General features: G+C 40.6%; 1 protein-coding gene across 2 annotated transcripts in view; it reads left to right on the forward strand.

Annotated features, from left to right (window-relative positions):
• LOC146570266 (synaptic vesicle glycoprotein 2B-like) overlaps nt 1–18,395 on the forward strand; it is a 46,347-nt gene that overhangs the window by 19,897 nt on the left and 8,055 nt on the right. For both annotated transcript variants that reach the window (XM_085283193.1, XM_085283192.1), the window contains 6 exons: nt 312–425; nt 2,683–2,771; nt 7,090–7,165; nt 7,507–7,595; nt 15,823–15,956; nt 18,208–18,395. The exon at nt 18,208–18,395 is cut by the window's right edge and continues 13 nt beyond it. In XM_085283193.1, the coding sequence (XP_085139319.1) occupies nt 312–425; nt 2,683–2,771; nt 7,090–7,165; nt 7,507–7,595; nt 15,823–15,956; nt 18,208–18,395 (690 nt within the window). The remainder of the gene's footprint in view (nt 1–311; nt 426–2,682; nt 2,772–7,089; nt 7,166–7,506; nt 7,596–15,822; nt 15,957–18,207) is intronic.

An 18,395-nucleotide genomic window follows, 5' to 3' on the forward strand; every position in this document is an offset into this window, starting at 1 on the left:
TGCCAAGAGTGTGCAAAGCAGTAATCAAAGCAAAGGGGGGCTGTTTTGAGGAATCTGAAATATAAAAAATGTTTTGAGTTATTTCACGCTTTTTTATTTAATAAATAATTACACGTGTTCATTTGTAGTTTTACAGTGTATATAGTCATGAAAATAAAGAAAAAGCATTAAATGAGGAGAGAGAAACCAAGTCTGTTCTGCTATAAATTTATGTATAAAGTAAAGTAAATACACCTAATTCTGTTATGTTAAGAAAAAGCTACTTCGCAGTGTTTTTCAAAAAGTTTCCCGTTTTTTATTTTATTTTATAGGTGGTGCACATCAAGACACCGAAAACAACTGAAGACGGTTTTTTCGAGGTTCAGAGTGCAACAAGAACACCTGTACAACGATGGGCTGTACGCTCACTGACACTCTGTAAACTGGTATGTAGGAACACAGACTGGAGCACCATCTCTAGCTCAGAATCTGGCTTGGACTTATTTTGTATTATTGTAGGTTTTTTACCTTACAATATAAGGTGCCTATTGTGATTTGGCGCTATATAAATAAAATTGAATTTACTGAGGGGTCAGAGAAGGGTGAATGTGGGTTTGTCCTAGTTAAATGTTATGTTCCCCTAGATAGTTCAAGGGATGTCAAGAAATAACAATAAAACTCTCCAGGTTGAAAGTGTCAAAGGACATGACACAAATGAATTTATTATTGTTATTTTTATTACTTTAATTATTTATTTGTTAATAACTTAACTAAAAGAGACAGAAGCTACTATCACCACCAACAAGGAAGAACACAAAACACGTAGTTTGGTCAAAACAATTATAAATGATCAAAACACACTCTTCTCCGCTGACTAGGAGGAAAGTTACAAGCAAACAGCACACACTATAAAGAGGATGACACTCTGGCACCAGAGCTCGAATTTGCTTGACACAAACCTCCAGTGTTAATTTTGACAGAAAATTTTGACTAAAAATTTTTATTAAACATAATTTACACATCTTAAGTCTTTTAGTTTAGTTATACTTTTAGTAGACTAAATCTAAAGTTGATTTAATAGACTAAAATATAAAGTGTAAAAGTTTGTCATGTTTTTACTGGTGAGAGTTGATCCACATGGTTTAAAAAGAGTCTTTTTTCACACCTGTAGTGTTTACTCCATTCAAATGGGACTCTGCTGTATTCTCCCATTTGGTGACGTTTGTTTGTGCAGGTGTTCAGTTCAGTTCATTTTTATTTCAAACATTTCAAACATGTGCCTTCACAATCATTACAAAATATCATTCCATTATTTGTTTGAAAAGGAGTAGGCAGAAGTATTTACTTATTTGTCCCTACCCCCTCAAGTTTTACCTCTCATTCATTTAATTTTTTTTAAGTCTTAAATTAAACAAACAACATATGAAACAAAAGTAAAGCAAAACAAAACAAAACATACATAAATCAAAAACAAGAAATTAGCACCACAGTATAGTTTCTTTCATGTGAAAAATACAGAATGTGTATATTTGCAGATACACAAGTTATGGAAAAACAAACAAACCAAAACAAAAAAACAAACAAACAAAAAAACACAGTAAATACAGTGTGGACCAAAATAACCACACCGAGATCCTTTGGATAGGCTGGTCTCGGTACGGTTAAAAAAAAACCCCTCCAGAGCAGTTTGTTTAATGTCTGAGCATGTGCTGACCCCGATCCGAGCCAACTATCATGTGTGTTGCAGGTTTGAGCTAAAAAAACATCCTGCTGTATGCTTTGTATTCTCAATGCGGGAACTATAGTTGTGTCTCTACGGGCTAGCAGCTAGCCATGAAATAACTATAAATTCTCTGTGTTCAGCAGTACAAAACACTGCACTTTCTTCCTGTACTTACTTTTGTTTCTCTTTCCCCAAACACATCAGGCCAATGAGTTTACTGAACATTAGTGTGTGGTTTGTAATTATGGATTTTGGCTTATTTGGAGTTCAATTGGATTTTTTGTTGTGTGAAAACGAAACAAACCAAGACAAAAGCTACAAGTTTACAAACTCATTAACTGATTCAGACCAGAGTAAATGAGCTACAGGTGTGTGTGGCCGAGGAGTGGGTTCAGGGTGTACATGAGGCTGTGGTTGGCTTGTTTGCGTGCAGATCCTGCACCACCAAAACCTGGTTGGGCCCAGGGCATTGTTGGAGGAAGAGTGGGTAAAGGTTAGGTGTCGGAAATGCATTCCTGCCCGTGCACTGTTGGCTCTGGGTCCATTGTGTAACTGGCGCCACCAACATTAACAGGACGATTACATTAGAGCCTCTTATTACGTGCTTTGTTTGGGTTTCCAGCAATCAGAATCAGAGAAATTGTATTAATCCCAGATGGAATTTTTTTTTAAAAGATTTCGGGTCATACTCGAACTCAGGCTGTCCACTCTCAGCCATGCAAGATACATGCTCATCCGACTGCGTTTGATCATCAAAATTTTCTTTTTTGAAAAAGTGGAAATGGGTTAACAAAAATGTGGAAAAGCAAGTGGTGCTGAAAACAAGCTCCACATTCCTTGTCTTCAGTCGCCACTTATAAAGACGAGGCAATTAGGTCATGTGAGGGAAAACTTCCTTGCTTTGGAAACAAAGCAGTCAGTGGTAATAAATAAAAACTGCATGGTTCTAGGCTCATTCTGTGTTTGTATATGTAAACCAGGTGTTGAGGAACGTGGCATCTCTCCTTTCTGCAGAGCTGAGATTTGCTACACTCTTCATGGCTGTCATCTGGTTCTGCATGGCTTTCAGGTAAGTTCCCAATTTCAATTCAACTTTTGATTCAATTTTATTTATATGCTGCCAAATCACAACAACAGTTGCCTCAAAGCACTTTATATTGTACGGTAAAGACCTAAAAATAAAAGGGAGAAAACTCCAACTATCACACAACCCCCTTTGAGCAAGCACTTGACAACAGTGGGGAGGGAAAATTCCCTTCAACAGGAAGAAACCTCAGTCAGAACCAGGCGGGCAGCCATCTGCCACAACTGGTTGGGCTGAGGGGAGGAAGACAGGATAAAAGGCACACTGTGGATGACAGCTAGAGATGAATAATAATTTATGCATAATGAAAGCAGTGGTGTATAGATGCATAGTAAGTGGAAAAAGGTGAATGAAGAAGAAACTCATGAAAAACATGTTTTCTAATGGTTAAATTCTTATTTCCAATCCAATCCAACTTTATTTATAGAGCACTTTAAAAACAACATGGCTGACCAAAGTGCTTTCCAGTAAAAGAAAAACAGATAAAAGTTAAAAACCATACATTAAACAGACAAAGAAAGTTAAATAACAATAAAATAAATACATAAATTAAAAAAGGGATAAAATAAATCAGTAAATATTAAAACAGGAGTAAAATAGACAATAAAATATACAATAAATAAAACTAACAAAGTAAAAAAAGACTAAGAGCAACCAAAAGCTGACTAAAACTGACTTTCTCCTTAAAAACCTTAGAAAAAAGGTGTGTTTTTAAAAGTGATTTGAAGATTTCAAGTGTTGGGGCCAGCCAAATATGGAGGGACAACTTATTCCTTAATTTCGGGCCACAACAGCGAACCCATGTGGAAAAGAAATAGAAAAAAACTTATAAAAGACTTGCATCAGATTTGGCCTACTTCATATAGTGAATCATATAAGGCTTATATGATTTACTCATGAAAGTGGCCACTTTCTCATTACTTTCATATATTGTTTTAGGAAGTATCCAAAACATACAAGTTTCATTCATATAATTTTTGAAGGGATCTTATATCTGTTTTCACTCTTGTATGCTTTTCATACAAGTTTCACACAAGACAGATACAAACTTTATAAGATTTATATATATCTTTTCCATATGGGAAAGCTCAGTCCCCCTGGTGTTTCAGTCTCGACATGGGGACAGCAAGGAGTGGCTGGTCAGTTGATCTGAGAGACATTTGTGGAGTGTATAGGTGTAGAAGGTCTGACAGGTAAGTAGGAGCCAGGCCATTCAAAACTTTAAAAGCAAACAATAAAAATTTTAAATGAATTTTAAAATGGACAGGAAACCAGTGTAAAGAGGCAAGAACAGGGCTAATGTGCTCGTGTTTGTGTGTACCTGTCAGCAGGCGAGCAGCAGCATTCTGGACCATTTGCAAGTGGGATAGTGAAGCCTGATCAATACCAATATAAAGTGTATTACAATAATCAAGTGGTGAGTGGTCACAAATGCATGTAAAACTCTAAGTCACAAAAAGAGATAATAGGTTTGACTTTAGAGAGCTGCCTCAGCTGAAAAAAGCCATTTCTCACCACTCTACCTATCTGTTTGTCCATTTTAAGAGCTGTGTCAATTTTTACTCCAAGGTTGCTGACAATTGGTTTGACACAGGATGTAAGAGGACCCAAGTCAGGTGGTGGGACACCAGGGCCACTCGGCCCAAATATAATGACCTGTCTTCTTTTCATTAAAATTAAAAAAAAATTCAGAGCCAACCATGCTCTGAGGCATTCTAAAATAGGCCTGAGGGAGTGAGGGTCATTATGTTTCTGTCATGGCTACCGGACAGACTTACAAGCAGACAGAGTTTTTTGAAGACAGTCAAAAGAAATCAGTTTATTAACAACGGGGAACACCTGAGTGCTATATATATGTACAGTGAATTGGGAGGGGGGTCCAGGGCTCCAGGGAGAGGGGGTAATCCTCACACTCACTCCTCATCAACCACACTGGCTCCCAAATCTTCACTCACACCACCACACACAGGAAGGGTCCGTAATCTGGTCCAGGAGGGGGATATTCAGGAGATTCAACGTTCCAACGGCGAACTGCTCTGTGCCACTGCCTTAAATAGTAGCTGGGGAAATCAGCCAGATCAGCAGCAAGTGGTGACAATCACGCAGGTGTGTGGGCCAAGCGCGAGAGCCTGTAACGAGCTCTGCCCAGGCAGAGAGGAGCGAGGGAGAGGCAGAGAGGAAGAGAAAAACAAAAACAAAACCTGTAGCCAGTGTGAGCCAGCCAGAGAGACACGGGGACCATGACAGTTTCAGGGGTAGATAAATCTGACAGTCATCTGCATAACAATAAAATGACACTTTATGTTTGTTTGTTTTTAATAATATGGCCAAAAGGAAGTAAATAAATGCTAAAAAGAAGGGGCCCGAGGATGGATCCTTGAGGTACACCACATGGGAGGGGGGCAGAGGATGAATAAAATTTACCAAGTGAGACTGAGAAACTTCTGTCAAACAGATATGACCTGAACCACTCCAAGGCTGTGCCTCTAATTCCAACATGATGTTCTACACGAGAAATTAAAATGTTGTGATCTACAGCATCAAAAGCTGCTGTGAGATTCAAAAGCACAAATAACACGGAATTCCCAGAGTCAGCAGTTAGTAAAATATCATTAAAAACTCTTAAAAGTGCAGACTCTGTGGTGTGAAGTGCTTTAAAACCTGATTGAAATACTGCAATTTTTTTTTTTTTGACTGTTTAAAAAAGTCTGCAGCTGTGAAGACACTACGTTTCCAAAATTTTAGGAACAAAGGGAAGCTTTGAAATAGTTCTGAAATTATACAACAAAGAGGCATCCAGGCCACGGCGTTTCAGCAGAAGCTGGACCACTGCCTGTTTAAAAGTTACAGGTACATCACCTAAAGTCAGGCTGCTGTTCATAAGCCTTTGAATATAAGGTCCAATAGTCTCCCAAACTTCTTTTAAAAAAGCGATGGCGAAGGACATCACTGGGAGAGCCAGACTTGATTTGGGTAACAATTTGCCCCAGATAAGACAGAGACACGTGGTCAAAATGGCTAAAACTGCCAAAGGTGTGATAATAAGTTATTTGTAAAGAAATTCATTAAGTTGTTACTAATTAAGGTTAATCTCCTAAGATCCGAACTCTTCCAATGGCATGCATCTTTTAATTCTCTTTGATATTTGGGCTGATTGGGACCTGATGAATGTAAAAACAAAGAATTGCCAGATTTTTACCTGATTTTTGTTTCTGGCAAAAATGAGATCCACATATGAGGATATTCGTTTAAAATTTCAATAGAACAGTGGCAGCATGATGTCCTTGTAAGTGGATATCAGGCCCTTGTAGAGCAAAATATAGTATTTTGGTCTAAACAACCAAAAATGTGATGTCCACATATGTGGACGCCAGGTCCAAGGAAGTTAAAGGAATGGTTCGCTCAACAGACCTTTGACATTTTGTCACCATGGCTACAATGCTGAAGAAAAATCTGGTGTTGTTTTTTCTTCAATAGTAAGATTAGTAAGATTTATGCTATTGACAATTACTGAGAATAGTAAGATTTTCCAGGTTTAGGGCTGTTTTAAAGAGCAGCGATCCATTTTTCCAGACTAAATGAAGATCTGATAAATAAGTGATACACCATTTCATCTCCAGCTTATGGTTATCTGCTTTAAGGTGCACATCTTAGAGTTACACCAGGGAGTCAAGTACTTCTTACTAGAGACTTTCTTTTTCAGAGGAGCAGCAGGATTCAGAGTCACAGTAAAGATGTAATACTATTGTGGGAGTCGAGTTCAGGTAGCTTACCTGCACGGTTTCTTAATATAGTTATAATTTGGGAAATCTTTAAATAGTTGTCTACCAAGAGCTTGATGAGCAGGCATAGAAAGGACAGCCTCCAGGAGAAACTCCACCCACAGGTGGGTCAGCGAAGCAGAGAATTCGTTCTAAATATTTGCTCCCTGGTTTTTAGATCACTGAGGAAATAATTACCCTAACATGAATTGTATACGGTATTACCTCACAACAGATATGGGAATGAAATATGGCAACATTGCAGTTCACATGTCAGAATCCAAAATGGTAAATGGCCTGTATTTATATAGCGCTTTACTAGTCCCTAAGGACCCCAAAGCGCTTTACATATCCAGTCATCCACCCATTCACACACACATTCATACACTGGTGATGGCAAGCTACATTGTAGCCACAGCCACCCCAGGGGGGCACTGACAGAGGCAGACTGACTGAATAGAGTCTAGAGTCTAAAGTGATATGATGACGAGTCACTTTTATTCTTAACCTTTTGTTAATTCAGCGTCTCATGTTTTTTACAGCTTTTATGGCTTGTCTGTGTGGTTCCCTGACATGATCAAACACCTTCAGCATGAAGAGTATGTGTCTAAGGTCCAGGTAATGTCATCTACTCATAAAAGAGTCTTAATACAGTATCATTTCAAATCTGGTTGATGTATTATCTTGTGTATGTGTTTTATGTATTAATTTGTACCATATATGCTACATCAGGCGGTTTTTGTTTTTTTTTAGCTATGTGTATTTTTTGCAAAATATATTTTAACATTTATTTCAGCTTTTTGGGGGTAAAAACAACAACAACAAAAATTCACCCTGATGACACAGAAGGCAAACCACTTATATATCGAATATAATAAACTTGGCTTTAAAGGGTTAAAAATGAATCAAACAAGATTTGAGCACAGAAAACAGATTTTCATTGTTTTGTTTCTCTCTAGGTTATCCATAAAAAACGAGTGGAGAACATGATTTTTGACTTTCCTTTGGAGAACCAGATCCATGAAGAAGTAGAATACATCCGTGACAAGTAAGCTTTAATGCTGCTTAAATTCACTGCTGGCTTGAGGTTTATCTACTTAAATATGCTGTAATTTAATATTCATTCGCTGCTGTTTCCCCTCTCATCTGAGAAGCTTCTTCAGTTCTAAGAGCAACTGGTGGAGAGTCCCAGATTTTAAGGCCTATGGGAGTGTCTCCAACAGGGACATGGACCCCCTATTGACCCTCTACCTAATCAAGATGTGAAAACGGGTGTGGGTCACAATCAGCCAAGGTTTTGGGTGAACCCATTGTGAAACCTGGCCCCACCTTATCATGGGATGTACTGAGGTCAAATGGCCCAGGATGTGAGTGGGCGTTATTCCGTCTGGGAAGGGATCTCAAAACTGGATTATAGATGGCAGACAGTTGGTGTCGTAAACCCCCGCCTGTTTAAAGATGGTTGTTCACAGTGGACATAGATGGCTTCTTTCACTCCTCTTTCACTGTCTTCTCTGTCCAAAATGTGAACATTGACATCCTCAAAAGAGTGACCTTTGTCGTTTAGATGCAGATGGACAGCCGAGACTTGTCCCGTCGAGGTGGCTCTTCTAAGATGATCTCCTGTCTGAACTAAGGAAAGAATGGTTTCTTTTGTCCTGTCCGGTCTAAGAGAAAGAGCTTCATTAAAATAGGGATTTGTGTTGGTGTGTGGGACTGTAGCTGATAAGTTTATATTGTTAAATGGTAAATATGAGACAATGCATTTTAGATCATTTTATGGAGAAATGCAAAGTGATGTAATGAGTAGTGCAACAACTTACTTTCTCCTGGGAGTAAATTGTTAAGTGATCGATAAGGAAATCAGAATCACTAAATTCTAAATAATTCACATGCCCAGTCATAGAGACTGTGTGCATGACGGTTCATGTGGACACTGCCTGTGTCATCTGTGCTTAAAGTGATCGAGCCAGTAACCTAACAATCAGAGGCTTGGTGAAGTTATCCTCACTTCCTTCTGGACAGATACTGAAGCCCGAGCTTCCCCTGATTCATCCATCGGAGTGCAAGTGTGTGAATTTTAGATAAAAGTACTTAGGTATAGGTAAAAGCAAACTCTAGAGACAAGGGAATCTACCAGTAGCCCTTAAATCCAGTGATGTGAAAAAGCACCCAGGCAGTCTCACAATGATGTGTATGAGGTTAGTGCAATCTGGTAGAGGGGAGAACACATCAGCAAAGGGCTGCTGCAATTCAGAAACATCTGTTCTCCAGGCCATCACAAAGGAGCATAGCAAGACTGATAGAATTTGTTTGTCTGCCTGTAAATCAATCAATCTATCATTCGCCAGGATTGTTAGACAGTCTTCACCAGTCTCCATGATTGGGATAATAAATTTGCCTTGCTCCTGCCCTGTCAGTTGGCATCACCTCATAATCTTCATCATTCATTTGCCATGTGACTTTGAAGGGCCCTTGCCACTTCGCAAATAATTTAGTGGTGGAGTAATGGAGTAACATAAGCACTTTATCTTGTGGTATCCAGCAAATAGCTTTTCACAGGGAAATGGAATTGGAGGCCTGGAGTACCTTCTGCACTGCAAGCAACAGAAGATCCAATCACCAATACAATCAATGGTCCTAGTAGTGTTCATCATCACTAATGAACTTATGAATTGTGGGTTTTAGAGTCTTATTCAGCTGCTTCAACAGGCCATCTGTCTAGGGGTGATATCCACTGGTCAGAATCGACATAATACAGGGAGTGCAGAATTATTAGGCAAGTTGTATTTTTGAGGGATAATTTTATTATTGAACAACAACCATGTTCTCAATGAACCCAAAAAACTCATTAATATCAAAGCTGAATGTTTGTGGAAGTAGTTTTTAATTTGTTTTTAGTTTTAGCTATTTTAGGGGGATATCTGTGTGTGCAGGTGACTATTACTGTGCATAATTATTAGGCAACTTAGCAAAAAACAAATATATACCCATTTCAATTATTTATTTTTACCAGTAAAACCAATATAACATCTCCACATTCATAAATATACATTTCTGACATTCAAAAACAAAACAAAAACAAATCAGCGACCAATATAGCCACCTTTCTTTGCAAGGACACTCAAAAGCCTGCCATCCATGGATTCTGTCAGTGTTTTGATCTGTTCACCATCAACATTGCGTGCAGCAGCAACCACAGCCTCCCAGACACTGTTCAGAGAGGTGTACTGTTTTCCCTCCTTGTAAATCTCACATTTGATGATGGACCACAGGTTCTCAATGGGGTTCAGATCAGGTGAACAAGGAGGCCATGTCATTAGTTTTTCTTCTTTTATACCCTTTCTTGCCAGCCACGTTGTGGAGTACTTGGACGCGTGTGATGGAGCATTGTCCTGCATGAAAATCATGTTTTTCTTGAAGGATGCAGACTTCTTCCTGTACCACTGCTTGAAGAAGGTGTCTTCCAGAAACTGGCAGTAGGACTGGGAGTTGAGCTTGACTCCATCCTCAACCCGAAAAGGCCCCACAAGCTCATCTTTGATGATACCAGCCCAAACCAGTACTCCACCTCCACCTTGCTGGCGTCTGAGTCGGACTGGAGCTCTCTGCCCTTTACCAATCCAGCCACGGGCCCATCCATCTGGCCCATCAAGACTCACTCTCATTTCATCAGTCCATAAAACCTTAGAAAAATCAGTCTTGAGATATTTCTTGGCCCAGTCTTGACGTTTCAGCTTGTGTGTCTTGTTCAGTGGTGGTCGTCTTTCAGCCTTTCTTACCTTGGCCATGTCTCTGAGTATTGCACACCTTGTGCTTTTGGGCACTCCAGTGATGTTGCAGCTCTGAAATATGGCCAAACTGGTGGCAAGTGGCATCTTGGCAGCTGCATGCTTGACTTTTCTCAGTTCATGGGCAGTTATTTTGCGCCTTGGTTTTTCCACACGCTTCTTGCGACCCTGTTGACTATTTTGAATGAAACGCTTGATTGTTGGATGATCACGCTTCAGAAGCTTTGCAATTTTGAGACTGCTGCGTCCCTCTGCAAGATATCTCACTATTTTTGACTTTTCTGAGCCTGTCAAGTCCTTCTTTTGACCCATTTTGCCAAAGGAAAGGACGTTGCCTAATAATTATGCACACCTGATATAGGGTGTTGATGTCATTAGACCACACCCCTTCTCATTACAGAGATGCACATCACCTAATATGCTTAATTGGTAGTAGGCTTTCGAGCCTATACAGCTTGGAGTAAGACAACATGCATGAAGAGGATGATGTGGACAAAATACTAATTTGCCTAATAATTCTGCACTCCCTGTACACAGGAATTCATAAAGCTCTCTCAGTGTGTGGAACATGAATGATGTGCTCTGGTCCGTCAGAATCTCTTTCAGGATTCCTATGAGAGGAAATAACCTGAAAGTAGGGATGGGTATTGATAAGATTTTCACGATTCCGATTCCATTTTCGATTCTGTTTAACGATTCGATTCTTTATCGATTCTTTTTAAAAAAGGAGAACACACAGGTCGAATAGCTTAGAACTTTGTTTTATATCTTCTCTTTGAACAAGATAGAAATTTAGGAGTAACGTGGCCTTACAAACCCAACAGTGAGATCTTAAGAGATCCAGCCTATGGCTCTTCTTTTTTTTTTTTTCTTTTTTTTTTTTTTTTGTGTGTCCCGTTTGGATCTTTAGCCATCAGAATTGTTGTCTTAAGGCCAAGAAAGATGCCGAGCGGATTTATTTTACCAAGTGGATCATCATGGCCTTGCCACATTGGTCCATTTGATTGACCTTTATTATAATTATGTATTTATTTTATTTTCAGTTGCTACAAACGGGACAGACATGACTGGGGGATAGGACAGGGAGAAAGAATGAAAGAAAGAGAGGGAGAGAAAGAAAACCAAAGGGGAGAAGAGACGGTGAGAAGGGGGGGAAGAAAGAAAAAAAACCAAACAAAACACCTGGATCACCTGTATGGAGAAAAAAAAACAGAAGAGAAAGCAAACAACAAAGAGCAACATAATAAATATAACACCATCACAATAAACTAGCTAGCAGTAGATATCAGTAGATACTAAATAATAAACGATATTGTGCAGCACGCAAGATAGACGGTGCACAATGTGCTTTGAGGCAGCAGCCAAGAAAGCTGTAGTCCGCGTCTGTGAACACCCGTGTGTACACCTGTGTGCATACCTGTGTGGATCAGCATGCTTGTATTCCAAAGGTTTCTCCATGTAACGATCTGCTAGGGAGTGAGGGGAGCCATAGCCCCGTCCCCCAGGGTATGAAGCAGGTATGGAGGAGATCCAGGCCCCAGATATCCAGAGGCCCCAGAGTACAAGGACCCGAGGTGGACCACCAAAAAGGGGGGGGGGGAACCGTGCCACCCTCCTGGGAAGAGCTGAGTAGAGCCCCAAACGAGAGGTCACCCCGCAGCTACGGAGCAGAGGCCAGAGGGGGTTGCAGTGGCGTGCCCGCGGGCTCTGCCGGCAGCCAGCTATGCCAGAGAGGACCGAGCTTCAGGCCCAGAGGCCTGAGGGCACCCCACCCCCCGGAAGGGGCCCAGCTGGGTCACAGGCGCCAGGCCCCGCCAATCGGCCACCAGGAGTGAGCCGGTACATACATGAGCGCCCAGCCCCAGTCGACAAGAACCACCAACGCACCAACGTCTGAGGGCATCAGCCACCTGAAGGGAGTGTGGTGAGGGGAGATAGGCCTCCGTACTTTAGAGGGCCTGAGATGTACCCAGAGAGGTTGAGTCTAAGACCCAACCTGACATATAGACACAGACGAACAGGCACACGCGGACACAAACATGCATTCCTACCCCCATATACACAACCAAATACTCGGCACTCACCCAACGTGTAGACAGACACAAATAGACACTGCACAGACAGTCGCACTCCCCAAACATACTCTATATCCCAGGTCCAGGTACCGCCCTCAGAGGGGCAAGCCGCACCTAGACCCAGGAGATGTAACCCATCTCTCTGGGGTGGAGGCAAGCGGACCACCTCCTTATCTGCAGTAGCAGGGAGGCCCCGCATCCCAGACCCCAGTCTGACGGCCAGCACCTCCTCCCAGCCCCCCAGCCTATGGCTCTTCAATGGGGTGTCACAGGGTCCCCAGGAAAAAAAATTGCAAATGTAAAATAATAAAATAAACATTCTTCTGTAGCAATAACAACGTATAACATAAATTATTCTGTAGCAATTACACAAGAATATCCAGTAATGTCCCTGCCTACAATTAAACACATTCACTTACCGAAAATCGGGGGCATCTGCTGTGGCAAATGGGTGCAAGCCTTTTACCACAAACTTAGTCACTGCTTGGTGACATTCGTCTATCCTGGCCTGAAAGGAGACGCTACCGGTAGACCCCAGCCAGTCTATTTACAAAATCAGCAGCTGCGCAAGGCAGGAACTATTTGCGGCCTTGATTCTGTTTTGGCCCTCTATTTAATTTTCACCGGCACTATGGGACAACTGTGAAAATTATTATGTGCATGCTTAAAATCCACACACAATAACTCCACCATAGCTCAGGTTCTGAACCAGGCTCTGGTGGATTAGTGACTGTGTACAGCCTGAATCCACTCATGCCTGGCATATACTACTACTGCCCGTCACCCCTCCCAGGGTATGGGCCGCCAAAGGTAGATCTCCAGAGATTTCTTCAGATTTGGTGTATACCCCATATACCTCATTGCATTCTTACTGGATGGTGTATGTTCATCCTGAGCCTTGGAGAGCTGGTGGCCCAGACCACCTGACCAACCTCTTTGAGTGTACACTCATTCTGGAAATGCCTGGGAGGGGTGGCAGGTGTTTGTTCTGCAGGTTGGGTACGGGTACATGGTAGCTAGCATGATGGCCGCATCCTCACCTATTCTGATGTCTGCAGTGGAAGCATATAAATGAATATCTGTCACCATCAGCTCCAGCAGCCATTGTTCTCATTCAGACTCCCCCAGCTCCAGTCACCTTGGCAGCATCCTTCAGTAGGGTGAAAAACGCACAGTCCTGTCTGCTTTGAAAATGGTAAATGTACTGGTATTTATATAGCCCTTTTCTACTCTAAGTGAACAACCAAAGCACCTTTTACTACTATGACCTTGGAGACCGGTGGAGAGGTTGCCATTCCCAACCGGGACAGCAGGCTCTGCAGCAGCTTGGTCTACTTGTCCAACAAAGCCTGCAGCGACTCTAGGTGCTTAAACCCATGCTTGCTCTGGGTGCCACACAGCCATTTCAGCTAACATTTGCACCAGTGATGCTACTGGCTGCACCATTTATTACTCAGATGTCATCTAGTGGATACCTTAAGCACCAGTGTGGCAATAGCTAGTTCTGCTAGTAAGGATGAGGGTCAGCTTGTGATTCGTTTAGATATTTATTTGACACACTTTCAAATCAATTCAATAACATTCAGTTCAATTTTATTTTTTTTAAACACCAAATCACAACAACAGTTGCCTCAAAGTGCTTTATTATTGTAAGGTAAAGACCCTACAATAATTTAGATAGATAAGTATTAATATCCTCCTGCACAGCGATAAATATAAGAATATGATTTAGTCTTGAATTTTTTCTGGCTTGTTACTGGTATGCTTTCTTGGCATAAGCCTAAAGAACCACAGAACCCTTGCTGTACCGTGTGATTCCTGGCTCAGTTTGTCATAAAATAGTTCCTACAGGTGAAAACTAAAAAGGGTGAGTTGGTATTTGACTGAATAAAAATAGCTTGGAATGGACAGGGATTGAGATGTAATGTATTTTGGTTAAATTAAGGGCAATTTGTGATTTGGGCTGTACCTCTGACTCTGAAGGACAAGTTATTAAAAAGGACATCCACAGGCATCGGCTGTTTTTATCTGTCTTCAGAGTTGAGCTAAAGCTTCAAATACAGCTGTTGCCAAAACATATCGCTGCAATTTGTTCGTATTACCAAATATATATTAAAAAACAAACAACAACAACAGCAAACCAATATTCACCTATACTTAATACTCTAACTCTGGGTATTTTAACATAGGGGTTAGAGCTAGAGCTCTACACTTGTGCAGGTACCATTCACAGCTGAACCTTAGCATTCTCAAATAAGGGAATGCATCTTCAAGTTTTAAGTACAGATATAATGTATATTTTGTTATATATTTTACAAACTTCTATGCTCTTTTAGAATAAAATGCACAGAATCAGGTTTAACTTTCAGTTTGACATGAACCACATGATTATAACAGGGCTTCTTTTTCCATACATTGTATTGCCATGAAGATTGTTCCACCATTTTCACTCCAACATGCTTTTGCATGCTTCAACTTGTGTCAGTTTTGGATTTATGCCCACTGTCCATTCTGATTCTGTGCTGATAGCAATAGAAGTGAGAGTCCATGTTTTCCATTTCTCAATCTGTATTCTCACCTGTACTTGTGTTCTTGTAGATTATTGAACATCCTTTATATAGCATCCTTTAAAACTTATATATAGCCAAGTTCTAATTAAATCATTATCTTCTACTGATTCAAATATGAGAAATCTGCCAACAGCTAAGCTTGAGGAACGACTGGTCATGACCTACCTGAAACAGGAACAGATGAAATGCAAACTAGAATAAATTTTGCTGTGATGCTCATGGATTTGGGTTAGGGTTAGGCAGGAAAATTCAACGTTAGTATGGTGCATTATGTATTTACAGTGCTGCTTGAAACCATACCTACACCCTATGTGAATATTGTCTTCTTCAAAAATTGACTTTATGGTCATCATTTCATCCCTTTAAAAACTCTTTTCCAGCAGTTTCTAAATTGTTGTCACCTACAAACAACACACTTAAAAAACTAGGCACATAAAATGTATGCTTACTTCTTACTTCCTGAAACTTCAGAAACACTACCCTGTATGCAGGGACCCTCTGGAGACAAAACTCTGCTTTAGTTATTCCACTTAGTTATTTAGTTATTCAGCTTAAACAGAAACTGATAAAATGAGTCCCTTAAATAGTTTCTTCTCCCTCGTTTAAGTACCTGTTAAGGAAACATACCTGTAGTGGAGTTTTTGATTGTAGTTAATTTTGTTTCGGTGCAGTCAGGTACTGACGTGTTGATATGTAACATTTACCAAGAAAGCTGTGGTTCTATTTTGAAATTGCCCTTCTGTCCCTAAGGATTTATATTCCTGAGGTAAATTTGAACTCAAGAACACAAGTCAGTGCTTTGATTTGAGAAAGGCTCTTTGTCCATCCCATTCTCATAGGTTCATCAATATAGAGATGAAGTCAGTGAAATTTAAAGACTCTCTGTTTGAAGACTGTCACTTTGAGAACATCAGGTCCTCTGAAACAGTGTTTGAGAACTGCACCATCCACTCCACTGTCTTCTACAACACAGGTAAGTTTGAATGGGACAATTTGTTGGAATTGGTTGCAGCTTTGGTATAGAAACGAATGTGAATGTGAGTGAAAATGGTTTCTACCCCTCAGGTATGAAAGGCTGATAGGGCATTATCGTCACTCTGCTGGGTGGGCAGGTGGATAGCACCGTCATCCAAGTTCGTCAATGCAATAACTAGAGAACTTTACATTTTTATAAAGGGTGTCTTTATTGAACGTTATACCTACATTTTCTTTCTTTTAATATAATGTTAATCTTTTGGGAGGGCTGTAGCACAGGAAGAACAGCAGGTCACCTACTAATGGGAAGATTGGTGGTTCAATCCCTGTCTGCTTCAGTCTCCATGCCAAATATCCTTGGGTGAGAAACCTACCTTAAGTTACTCTCTGATGCATCTATCAGAGTATGAATGTTAGATAGAAAGCACTTGCATAGAAAAAAAAATGCTTGTGTGGTTGAATGAGGCAAATGTGTAAAGCACTTTGAGTGCTCAGAGGGAGTAGAAAAGTGCTATATAAGAGCCAGTCAATTTATAATTTCAATATTTGTTTTTTGGATGACAGAAATCCCAGCGATTTTGAAAATATTAAACCAGGATTTACTCTACTGCTTTCCAATTGTCTGCCTCCAGTGATTTTCATTTAGAAATGTGGTTCCACATTTTTCATTAGTTTGAGAACAGTCACAGGCTTCAGCTAAACATTTTAATTTTTTATCACCAAAAATTAATATAATAATTACAATAATTAAAACTGTGAGGTTCTATGTCCCTGTCATTCAAGCCGCAGTTCCTAACTACAGTGTTTGCCCCCTTCCTGATTTTCTATTTTTTGTGTATGTTTGTCACACAGGTCATCAAACAAATGTAAATATTAGACAAAGATAATACTAGTAAACACAGAATATAGTTTCTAAATCTCTAAATCTCTGAGTCAGAAAAAGGTTACAAAGCCAGTCCTGAAGCTGTGGGACTCCGGCAAACCAGAGTGAGCACTGTTGTAAAACATGGAACAGTGGTGAACATTGCCAGAAGTGACCGGGCACAGAAATTTACCCCATGAACGCAGTGACAACTTATCCAAGATGTCACAAAAGACCTCAGAACAACATGCAAAGAATGAATATATGTAGCTCTGTGTTCCAACATTCAGAAGAAGGAACTGCTGTCATGGCTAGAAAATGATGGGTTACATCACATATTCTATGGCAAGAGGGAGCCAGGACAATGGGGGGAGATATCATCACCACCCCCACCCGAGATTGTGTACCAAGGGCCAAGTACGATGGAAGAAGGATCGTTGAGTGTGAGAGGATTTGACCTGAAATATAGGATCGTGGAGAAGCTTAAAACCTGGACCCTCCACAGCTGGTTACCAAGATTACGTGAAGTACCCCTGAAGGTCTACTAGACGATGTGAATGCAGCACTATGGACATTCCTACTGTGACCATCATCAAGACTAATCAGCTGATCTACACCACGGCAGCAGTAATCAGCCAGAAGGAGCAGTACCCTCCATGGAGAAGGAGACTAGATGAAAAAATCAAGGTAGCACAAAGGGAGTTGCAGAAAGGTGCAATGAAGAAGGTGCCAAAGAAGTACGGCAAGCTGTCCATACCTGAGGCCTGGTGAACTGCCAAGCAAAGACTCACCTGAAGAGGTACTGAAGGCAGGAGAATGAACCTGGTGTTCTCCACAAAACTATTCAAGGTATACAATCAAGGTATGACAAGTGAAGAGCACTGCAAGAGTATTGGGGGTAGTGGATCCAAGAGCAGACCATAGCAACCTGCCTGAACAGGATCCAGAGATCCAAGAAACAGTTGGACAGCACCAGGCCCTGACATGATTCCCACCTACTGGCTGAAGAAGCTGACTGCACTCCATTAGTGTCTAGCAGCACAAATGAACCAGCTGCTAGTCAATGAGACACACCCAGAATGGCTAAAACCTTTTACCAGTTGTGTATTGTAAAACTGTTTTCCTATATCTGTATAGTGTAGAACCGTGTATCTGAGACTACTAATATAGACAGTTATAGACAGTTTTTCCGGTTTTTGTTTTTTTATTTATTGTATTTATAGCAGTATTCAAATGCAAAAACAAGTCAATAAACCTTTTAGAGAGGTGTCAGTTAATGGCTCTTGTAATTTAGTTCCAAAAACATCTGCAAACACAAAAGCCATTTAAAGTATATTAACACTAATAAGTAAAGTATATTATATAATAGCCTTTCTACTCTCTGTAGACCTGTGGGAGGCAAAGTTTATTGACTGTGAGATGGAGAACACCACCTTTGAACACAACAAGCATGGCTGCCACCTAGATACTGCTAAGGAGAATGATGTCCTCATCTACCTGGTCAGCTTCCTAGGCAGTCTGGCAGTGCTGCCAGGCAACATCATCTCAGCTCTCTACATGGAGAAGATTGGCAGA

Source organism: Mchenga conophoros, linkage group LG7 (genome assembly GCF_057382185.1).
Source record: "Mchenga conophoros isolate Kocher_MC1m ecotype Shallow Benthic linkage group LG7, M_conophoros_male_GT1.1, whole genome shotgun sequence".
NCBI classification, from domain to species: Eukaryota; Metazoa; Chordata; class Actinopteri; order Cichliformes; family Cichlidae; genus Mchenga; species Mchenga conophoros.